The 11505-nt window shown below is 28.0% G+C and overlaps 1 protein-coding gene across 5 annotated transcripts; it reads left to right on the forward strand.

Moving 5' to 3' along the window:
- The first annotated feature begins 342 nt into the window (after positions 1 to 342).
- LOC117604789 (bridge-like lipid transfer protein family member 3B) lies at positions 343 to 11233 on the forward strand. Of its 5 annotated transcripts, XR_004581508.2 has the most exons (20): positions 343 to 481; positions 567 to 848; positions 1215 to 1416; positions 1498 to 1689; positions 1756 to 1981; positions 2117 to 2283; positions 2356 to 2515; positions 2606 to 2863; positions 2956 to 3195; positions 3316 to 3342; positions 3915 to 4007; positions 4102 to 4289; positions 4376 to 4613; positions 4707 to 5908; positions 5993 to 6127; positions 6726 to 6737; positions 7616 to 7981; positions 8053 to 8200; positions 8848 to 9379; positions 9466 to 11233. XR_004581508.2 is itself a non-coding variant. In XM_034325253.2 (19 exons), the coding sequence occupies exons 2-19, from the start codon at positions 805 to 807 to the stop codon at positions 9204 to 9206; spliced, it is 4257 nt and encodes a 1418-aa protein (XP_034181144.2). In that variant the 5' UTR covers positions 343 to 481; positions 567 to 804; the 3' UTR covers positions 9207 to 11232. The 5 variants fall into 5 exon arrangements, 4 of the variants coding, with proteins under 4 accessions (XP_034181144.2, XP_034181145.2, XP_034181146.2 ...); XM_034325253.2 differs by having other exon boundaries at positions 8848 to 11232; XM_034325254.2 differs by lacking the exon at positions 6726 to 6737 and having other exon boundaries at positions 8848 to 11232.
- The last annotated feature ends 272 nt before the right edge of the window (positions 11234 to 11505 follow it).

Genomic DNA, 11505 nt, shown 5'->3' on the forward strand with positions numbered 1-11505 from the left:
AGTCCATAATTGCGAAAAGACCAGTTTTTGTTCTTTGCGCTTCTCCAGTACGCATCTTCGCCCTGATTGGCGAACTCCCAAACGAAGTGGAAAGCGATTAGCAGAGAGCTCGCTGCGTTCCCCCACCATCTTCCAACCTGCGCGTCGCAGTTATGGACTCTGGTGAACTGCGGGATACATACGAGAACAAAATGGACATTTCATGAAGTCCCTTTTTATGTCCCTGAATATCGCAATGTTAGGCTGAGGTCACACGGACGTTTAAAATCCTCCAAATTTATACACCCACATTCTCAATAATTCCAATTAGTTCCGTTTATTTCTAACGTATCTTTCTATACTTCTATAATTTAATAATTATTTTTGTTATTTTGAACTTTAAGATAAAAAATCAATCCAAAGATAAAACTTATTCGTATGCAAATGAATAGTTAACGTCAATTATATAGACAAAGTCAAAGTTATTCAATGCACTGAACAAGTATATATATAAATAATTATTTTAATATATTTAATGATAAATATAATATAGCGATAGATACGAAGGTTAATTATAAAATTTACAGAAAAACTTGGAATATTTTGTTAATATTGGAATAAAAATTGCTTGGAAAAAACAAAGTGAAAACTAGAGAAACGGAGAATTTAGCACAGTAGTCCATTTGTACTAACTGCTTGAGTCAAAAGTTGTGGGTAATCGTGGCATTATGAACGAATCGTGGTTCACTGCAAATGTGTAGTGTCAAATTAACCATGTTAAAATATATATTCGGGATTGTAGAAACTAACTGAAAGTAATAGAAAATGGTGTCGATAATAAAAAAGCAACTGTTGAAACATTTGTCCAGGTATTTGTGTGATTCAGTTATTGAATAAGCCTTATCTTTTGTTCGATATGCAATTAAAAATTGCACCACCCTTGGTAAAATTAAAAGCATATTATAAACATTTATATTTAGTTATGATTGATCTTGTTTATCTCGCTAATAAGGATTATTCTTAAGTTACTAATTTCCTTTTGTTCTAATTTGTAACTATTATTTGTATAACAATCCACATATGATCATTTAAGTAAAAACTCCTCCATGTTATTATGTTTGTATTATGTACATTTTGACATGTTATCTAATTTAACATTAAGAAAATAGTTGTGATACTGTATCTTAATTGCAACCTAACTCAATGTTTAACAATGAATTCTTATACATTTATAGGTTTACCAAGAATTTATCAGCTGATAAAATAAATCTGAGTACATTTAAAGGGGAAGGTGAACTAACGAATTTAGAACTTGATGAAATAGTTTTAACAGACTTATTAGAGCTGCCATCGTGGCTTAGGTTAACAAATGCTTGGTGCAATAAAGTTTCTTTTCGTATACAATGGACCAAGCTGAGAAGTGTTCCTATTTTTTTGGTAAATAATATGCACATTTGTATTTATATTTATGTATTCAGATATGTAAATTTGATATTTGGTATCTAACATTTTCAATAGAGTTTGGATGAAGTCCACATAGAAGTGGAAACATGTGAAGATTTAAGAGACTTAACTTCTCCGCAAGGACTATCTTCATACACAGGTCCTGCAAAATATTCTTTTATACATAAAGTAATTGATGGCATAACAGTGACTGTTAATACTGTATCTGTTACATTTAAAAGTCCTGCATTTATTGCTTCAGTTCAGGTATGTAATGTTACTTCATTTGTGTGAAAGATAATAATTATTACAAAATTATAATTTTTGTTATAGATGAATCGTATTGTTGTTGAATCAAAATCTGCAACATGGCAGCGTTGTGATTTAAGAACAACTAGAGTAAAAGATCCTGATCGTGGACAGTTACTTATTTTTAAAGAGCTAGAATGGCAAACAGTTAGAATAGAAGCACAAAGTACTAAGGATAAGAATCTTACACCATTACGTTTACTTACAAATCAAGCAAGATGTCGGATTACTATTAAAAAGAGAATATCAGGTTAAAAATATTTGAATTATGAATGTACGATATAAACTCTCGCTATATTGCCGGTTACCGAGCTGTTTGAGCGGAAAATTCTTGAAATTGGCAATATAGAAAGAGTTCCTTCTACTGTATTGTCTTTTCTTTTAGATTGTTTTGTTATGGGATCAAGACTGATTCTTATATTAGATGACCTTCTATGGGTTTTAACTGATTCACAACTAAAAGCAGCTCTTCATTTTATTGATTCTTTGGGGGGCTTGATAGAAAAAGCTACAATTTTAGAACGTAAAACTAAGGCAGCTAGAAAATTAGAGGTTTGTAAATATTAATATTATTTATGTTTCGTATGTGTTTAATTATACTAAATTATGATATTTGGATTTAAGGTATTGCCAGAATACCAAGCACAAATATCTCAGCAGTCAAGAACAAAAACTCAATGCAATACTGCTATTTCAAAGATATTTACTAGATATGATGTGGTAGAAACATCATATCATTTTCTTTGTCAGAGAATTGATTTACACTTGTGTGATGATGCTGGTAGTAAGTAAATAGAAAACTTCTTATTATTTATTATACAGAATATTTCAATTGTTACCAATACTATTATAATATTATTTATTTTCTATTTAGATGGTAGATCTTCCCACCCTGATTTAAAAGATGGTGGTGCACTGCAAATTTCATTAATTAGATTTCAAATTGATTATTATCCATATCATTTGGCAATGGCTGATAGAAAACATTGGGCCAAATACAAAGAGAATGCTACACCCCACAGCCAATGGTTACAACAATCACTAACGTCATTTAGAAGTCAGTTTATGGATCTCATTGATTCTGGTAGAACACAGCATTCTCCTTTATCTCGAAGTCAAGGAAATGTAACAGGTTTGTAGTTGAAAGAATGACTAAATAAAAGAACGATCGTAAGGAGATAGAACGGAGCACGCTAGCATTAAATAAAATTTCTTTATATTCAGTTAGTAACACAAAGGGTTCAGGAGAAAATTTAGAAAAAGGCAATCAAGCTCAAAACACAAATGCAACCACTAATGAACAAAAAAAGTCGCAACATCCTAGTGGTAATCCCGTGAAAAATTATATCTTGGAACAGCTTGCCAAATTAATGACAACATGTATTATAATTAGAATTGATGACTTTACCTTGTACAAAGTAACTACCACGTCTCGCAATCCTGTACCGAAAGAATTTGTTACAGGTATGTATAATAATATAATTAAATAAATTTATTTATTTACCAGGTTTGTTTCTTAAATTAAGAGATTTGTATGAAATCCTTGCATAAAACCAATAATTATTTCGTTCAATAATTGCACAGCTCAAACAAGGAAGAAACACGCATCAGGTACAAACTGCTACTAGTTGTAGTGTACTTATATTAATATTGCATTAAAATAACTACTTAAACATTGCTTTGTGTTTGAGAAATTCTGTTGCTTTGCGTGTAATGTTATTACTATTATATATCTACTACACAAGCTAGTATTAATTTAAAACTTGATCTAGAAAATTTTTAATGATAGTTATAAATACATAATGAGTTACTATGTATATAACTAGAGGTGTGCGAAAACTCGATGACTAATTGTGCTATATACAACCATGGTTTTGGATTTTAGATCCCAAAATGTGATTCGGGTTCTCAAAATTCCTGAGAATCTCGATATTTTTCGAGTCTCGAAATATATTTATATCGTTTAAATTAAAGAAAGTAATAACAGCATATTTTAGCTTGTTCTATAAGTTTGGAATATTTAATACAAGTGTGTTTACAAATCATTACATTTCATGTAATTTTTATAAATATATGAAACTTCATTGTCATATAGAACATATTCCTAATGCATGTATGTTATTTAAAAAAGTGTATTCGTGTTATTGTTATGTTTTTTGCTGAAATAATTCTATTTTTCTTAGGTGACAAGGACAGATTATGTCTTCCAGAGGATGTAACAATTCTTCATGCTGAATTTACATATTATTATTATCCCGGAGATATCACGTTTCCATGTAGGTAAACATATAACCATTATTACAGTTTGTTAATTATAATTATATTATAGATCTAAATCAATGAGTTAACATATATTTTGTAATTCTTTAGTGCCACCGCCGAAATTTTATGTTCAATTAAATCCTATTCAAGTGAACTTTGATGTTTGTTCCTGTTTGTGGTTTAATTCTTTTGCATTAAATTTATATCATTCTTTAATAAGTAAGGATAATGAAGCAGCGCATACTTCCAATAATTTAATGTACTTTGATGTGAAAATTGAAGCTATACTTCCAAGAGTAAGCAGTGACCTTGTACCATGTTCATATATTTGTAATATTTCATTTTATTGTACTATTCAAAATGTATTTATTATCATTATTAGATAGTTTTTGAAAGTCATCAGGATTATCCTAATCAGAAGGATCGGCCAAAGTCACTGCACATTCAAACTTCAAGAGCATCGATAACAAATGTTCGATCAACAGAAAGGTCTTCGAGAGCGGATTTAGCACAGTGTTTAAATTCTTTCCAAATGGGTCAGATGTTTTTTGGTACAGAATTTCCAAACAAATCGAATGATTTTCAGGTCGTGACAGATAAATTTTTAGCACATTGTGCAGGTAAAAATTGCACACACAAGGTGCTTCTTAATGTGTAGGAAGTGCTACACAAATGGATTCAGAATACAAAAATAATATCTTTGTTTTTTTCAGGTACTGATAATATTCGTTATCCACCACCTAATTTTAGTAGCAATTCTGTAACTGAATTAATTCGGCAATTACACCGAGAACTTTTATGGACAGAAGCTAAAGATGTATGGTGTTGCAACTTAGAGCCCGTTTGGGGAGATTTTCTTGGTGCCCGTGCGGTTGGACAAAATCGCCCGGTACCATTTCTCGATGCATTTCCTTTAACTTTATGGTGCTATATGTCAATGGATTCATCAGATTCGTCAAAAAACAAATTTGCAACTGCTGATATTCATGGTCTTGTGTACATAAGCAATTTAGTTAGCGTTCAGATAAATCATTATCAGTATCTGTTTTTACTAAGATTATCGGAAGTTCTATCAGAGATGGCAACGTATTTGACCATAGATTCAAATAAAATATTAAAAATTGATGCCGGTGGTTCACTTGTTATCGGCGCACTGATACCACAAGTAGAGGTAACTTTTGTGATGCCATCACATACTCCTGGGAAAGAAAATTCTGGAGGAGATTTAGAATCAGTTATGCCAGATTCGTCTAGTATAGCCGATGATATCGCAACTTCATCCACTCCTTGGCAGAATAATACAGATCGAGTTGATTTTAGTAGAAAAAAAACTAACATAAGTACTGATGTATTGACACCACAGAGTGAAGTATCATCAATGTTGTCTATGGATTTGATGCATTCTATTAACCCAACTCAAACTGTTGTAACATTCAAACAGAACGGAACGAATAAACATGATCAACAAATATTAACATATGCAACACATGATAAACAGTATATTGGAATAGAAGAAGAAAGAGTATTACCTACTGTGCGATATGCTGATACTACACATAAACATAGTAAAGGGGATTCTTCTGCAAACACACCGTTTATTCCTAATAATTTCAATGTTGGATTGTCTTCTATGAAAAAAGGATTAAGTAATTTAATGACATCTATTGATTCAGCTTTAAAGGCTTCTCCAGAAGATGGTAGTAGTGATACTGTATCCATAAGAAGCGATGTTAGTTCTGATAGTGAGAATTATGTCTTAATTAGTCTTCAAGATCAAGAGAAAATGGATGCAATGTTTTCTGTTGATAATACACTTAGGGTAACAGCAGTAGAAGAGGCTAGTGAAGTAGTCGAGGAAACTCCCGATACTCAAAGTGAAAAATCCATGGATAGTGTGTGTAAACGAAAAGATATTGTAAGTCTATCATTTATAATGTATAATATAATATAGTTGACAATTTTTACTTCTTTTAATAAAATCACCGTTTTTTCTTCTTAGGTATCTATGGCAACATTCAAATTATCTAAAGTTGAATTCGTTCAACAATCTTGTGGATATGCATCTTCAATTAAAGTTCAAGTTTTAAACATTGGTAACGATGAATGTTCGTCTATTCCATGGGATGAGTTTCAGGTAAAATAAACTTGTATTACTTCCAGTAACAAACATTTGCTAATTACATACAATTATGCTGTTTTTAATCCATTAGATAGATATAAATATTGAGGTTTTAAATATTATTCAAGTCAAAATTGTATTGTTTTTTAGTATTTTTTTTCCTATAATAATTTCATTAGAAAATTTTAAATTTATTTATACACTGTACAGACTGCTTTCTTATTATGCTAAGAATCGACATTTTTAATTGACATAAATTTAATAATTTATAGGAAGCATTGTCTATAAATTTTTATTATAGTTTGTTAAGATATTTCAAATATGAAAACTTCGAAAATATAAAAAAAGTGATGCAGTATATTATTCAATTAACATTTAATTTTCATATACAGTTCTACTTGGAATGTATCAGTGACTGATATTTATTCTTAGTTACATATTTTTGTGTGCCACAGAATTAAAAAATTTTTAAGTTCTAGCTTTATATTACATACATTACAAACATCTTATACTATATATGTATATTTATACAATGTTTGTCTTTTAACTTTTTGCATGCTTCTCCTGCGTCTCTCCTTCTCTTGTGAATGTTTTTATGTGGCACTTGTGGCAGGTCAAAAGGAAGGTATAGGCAAAATCTTTATATATTTATTTGTATATATTCGTACATTTATTTATGCTTTGTACTATGTACATTTTATTGCATGTTTATTTATTTATTAGATTATCTTACTATCAAAAATTTTAATATTAATTCTTAGAATTAAATTGCATAAAATGAAGTAATATATATTCCTTCAGTTTATTTCGATGTGATAAGTAGTAGCTTTCTGATTATTTGATTACTAAGTTGCATAGGTAATAAATAGAATTATATTATTCCTATTTCTTTTTTTATAAACAAACTTCTTTGAAGTATACTTTCAGTTTTATAGTTTCTGAAGCTTTTTAATTTTTAATTTTTGAATACATGTTCTAAAATTGTGATAAGTTCATGTGGCATGGTATAAATATAATGCTTAGCAGGAATGAATTTAGAAAGCTTTCGATTTGCTTAAAATTTTTGCAATTAAAAATATGTATATTAATATATATTTTTGTTAAGATCAAAGCTACTACAACTTTTGTATAAAGTATTGAAAAACCTAAGCAGTTTTTTATGTCTTTGAATAATCTTTTCTTTTGTTAAACTATTAGATATAAATGATATGCAATAAATTTAATTAAATATATAGTGAAAGCAAAATAAAATTTTTAATACCTTTATTAATAGGAGATATTCCATGTAATAACTTTGCATCTAAAATTAGTCTTTTAAATGATATATAATTTTTTTTTTTTGTGTTAATTCTAAATTCATAGATGCATTGAGATTTTATAATTTAAAGAAACAAATCGATTTGTTTTTATAGTATAGCAGTTTAAATATATCAGTAATAGATTTTAAGGAACACCATATGTATTTTCATGTAAATTTATTCTTGAATATTTTTTCTTTGGTAGACAAAATTCAGTGCACGATCTAGAGGGTGGATTGAATTATCTTCAGATTCTAACTGTAGATCACGTATTAAACTACGTTTGGATCATGATTTAAAAAGAAAATCGGATGCTTGGAAGCTGTTTCAAGCTAGTCAAAATATAAGTAACAAGAATACACACTTGCCTCAAAATCAGAATAATATTACTGAACAAGAAGTAGAAACTTGCAATATTGATGTGCATAACAAACAAGGTGTTTTGGATCTTTTTGAAGACAAAGTAGAAGTTAATGTTACCGATGTAACATTAGTCTTGTCAATGAGTTCAATAACTGGGCTTACAGACCTAATTGAAGATGAAATTATACCTAAACCAATACCATTACAGGTGCATAAAATATTATTGTAATAAGCTTGCTATTTGTAATTGAAATTTAAATTTCATGATATTTATTATAGATATACTTAGAGGGTATATCACTGCGCTTAAACGAAGATCGTCCTCCCAATAATATAACTTCTCCAGGACCAATACCCATCGATTTGAATATATCAAAACTAAAGATAATACGAGATGAAAATGGCGTTTTTCATATTGAACCAGTTGGTAAGTAACAGTGTAAAATAATAATTTTATTATTATCTGCCACTTGTAGTTTATATTAATCCTACGTATATATATTACCTGAACAAAGTAAATATAAATTATAGCGAATAACGTAGTATAGTATAAAAGATTATTAAAATATACTTAAGTGGCAAATTTATTTACGACTTTATTAATTTTTTTTTGTAATTAATACTATACTTTATGTAATTGTTTCTGCATTCAGATGGCCTTTCTAATGTGAGCATTAATGACACAATTAGATAATTAGTAGTAGCTTTACTGCTTCAACTATATTGTCTAATGAAACTACATATGATTAGAATCTTAGATGCGCACTTAATTAGGCATGTTTTATTTTTTCAAATTAAAAAGTTTTTGCTTATTATACATGCTTATTGAAATTTTTATAGAGTATGTATAAATTAGCATGAATGAATAATCTACAGAACATAAAATATTCTTATGTTCATATACAAGACTGCTTATTATATTATACATAGTTTAAATAATTAAAAATATTATTAATCCAGAATTAATATTAAATTAAATACAAAATTAGAAGCATATAATTTTTATGCCTTTTATCTATTTTTATTTTATTATATTCCTTTATCATTAATTTAATTAAAATATTCTATTTTTAGTAAACATACTGAACAGAAGTAATTCTCTCATGACAGTATCAGTCAGTGATAATCAAACAGTCCAAAATGTAGATCATGAAGTGGAACTTAACATTCTGAGGCAATCTAGTAAACAGTTAAAAATAGACAATGAAGGACTTCGACGTCGTCTTGATACTTTGGAAAAATTATCTGAAGAAAACGCAAAATTAATGCGTGTAAAAGAAGAATCTGACACAGTAAAATTACATTTAAGTGCAGCACAGGAAGATATACAAATGCTTTTAAGAGAGAAGAAAGCCTTGCAGGAAACAATTACAGAACTTCAAAATCAAATGGTCGGAAGTGGTACCCGTGCATCTTGGTCATCAAAAAGATAGCATACCGGTTGTTTTGATTGTTCTAAATGTTGTAGTTCGTATAAGTCATAATAATAATTTTAATAATTTCATCATAAATGAAAATATATATTGAAATAATTCAGTTGATATACATCAGCGTTTATATTATTTGATTTTTAATTAAATTCTCTGACGCGCTAGAATGCTGAAAGGTTCGTTGATATTCATTTTATGTATTATGTTTATTTTTAACTTATTCATCATTTGATCTACTATAATCATGTGAATTTCTATTCAGATCTGGTTTTATAAAGTACATTCATGCGAAACATACTACATCTTACTATAAACAAGTACAAGGCGATAAATAGCGGCAATAGTAGACAAAGTTTAGTATCTCCATTGATAAAACAAGATAAAATTGACAAAATGAATATTCTGAGTATGTATATGTGTATTTGCGTATGTTTAAAAATGATGTATATACAAATACGTTACAAATGCATAATATATGCATATTTGTTGCATATATAAAAATCAATACGTACATAATATAATTATAGTATGCTAGTCAAAATATTGCAATATATGTTTGGTTTTATAGCAGTGGTTGTTATCTAGTATATGTGGACAAAGAATTGAATATAAATTTTTTACCAATACTTTCGTTTTACATGTCGTAAATGTTTTAACGATTTTCATAAGCAACTTCTGATCTAATGGAAAATTGCAGTATATAATGTAATAAATGTGAGATATTAATGGATATTGAATGATGGTTTGCTGGAGCCTACATGTAGATTGTCTAGCTTGAAACTAATTAAAGTAGGAATGTTCGTATTTATATATAATATTTCGATGTTTCATTTCATGATTTTATAAACCATAAACATAGTAAATATTACTTTAATGTGATATACGGTGATAATATAGAATGTCTCGATAAGACTGTTAAATCAACATTATATTATTTCCTGTATTGCCATTAAATATACCGATGGTCATTTACAATTTTATCTTACAAAAAAAATGGATACTACTGAATTATATTAAAGCAAAATTATAATATATTGATCTACTACATATAATGAACGAATCATTTCATTGTAATGCAACATTGTGATATCTTGATGTTTCATCATTTAGTTTCAACTATGGGTTGCTGGTCAATCTTCTTGTTACAAAACAATAAGGTATTTTTATAGCAGGTATTGAAAGTAATGGCAATTAGATTTTTTTGACAATTGAAAATTCGGTTTGTAGATCAGTCTTTTCTACTAAACATTAACATAATTTGCTTAGAAAACAATTAATACACGATATTAGAAAAAAATCCATTTTTATTTGTTATACAAGGTACACAAATTATCTTGATCATTTTCTGTGATATTTTTTAAAATTTAAGGAATTTATTTACTGTAAGATTACATTTATTTCTCGTCATTTTTTAAATTAAAAGTAATTTTTCTTAATTTTGTGAAGTTTGTACTGAACATTTTATATGGATTTTTTATATTAATCATATATAATTTTTTTTTAATTTTTATCGAATGATAAAATAATAAATTCAGATCTTGTAGAAAATGGCCAAGATAAATGTATTATTATACGTAATTTATTATGTTACAGAAGTATATAAAATGTATATTATAGTGGAATTGACTGTGTACTTATAAGGATATATAGATGAGTTGCATATTTGAGTATGTGATGGAACAAAATTATGTATTGAAGTTTTAGAGATTTTCTCAAATTTGAACAGTGGTAGATTCTTATAGTGTATCTATTACATGGAATATCCAAACTTTGCTTACAGTGCATTTCAATTGTTTCTTCCTTATTCTTTAAGAGAAGACAATATTTCATTTTATTAAATATTATTGACTATTATGTAGTATTATTATATCTTACAATATAACCAAATGATTTTGTTGATAAGAAAAATTTCAGACGTTTTGTTTTTCTTGATTAATATTATATTATCAAGTTAATATTTATATCACATGTAAGGTGTATGTTTATTCTACATATATGTTATTTGAAAATGCTAAGAAGTTAAAGTTTTGTGACTGACTATAAGTTTATAAGGAAATAAAATTGAAAATATAATCTTAATGATCTTTAAAGTATTTATTTAAAATACTAAGTATGTAACCTTTATTGTGCCTTTCTGTATGAAAAGTATACAATGTAATTATGTTTGAATAATATGTGTTAATTATATGAAAAATGTATATCATTTTATTATAGTTATTGTGATACTTCATTCTGTTGAATATAAAGATGATTGAAACTGTATTTTCCAAATTTCATTATAAGGAAAAAATTACTTTGAAGT

This window comes from Osmia lignaria, chromosome 5, assembly GCF_051020975.1.
Source record: "Osmia lignaria lignaria isolate PbOS001 chromosome 5, iyOsmLign1, whole genome shotgun sequence".
Taxonomy (NCBI): Eukaryota; Metazoa; Arthropoda; class Insecta; order Hymenoptera; family Megachilidae; genus Osmia; species Osmia lignaria.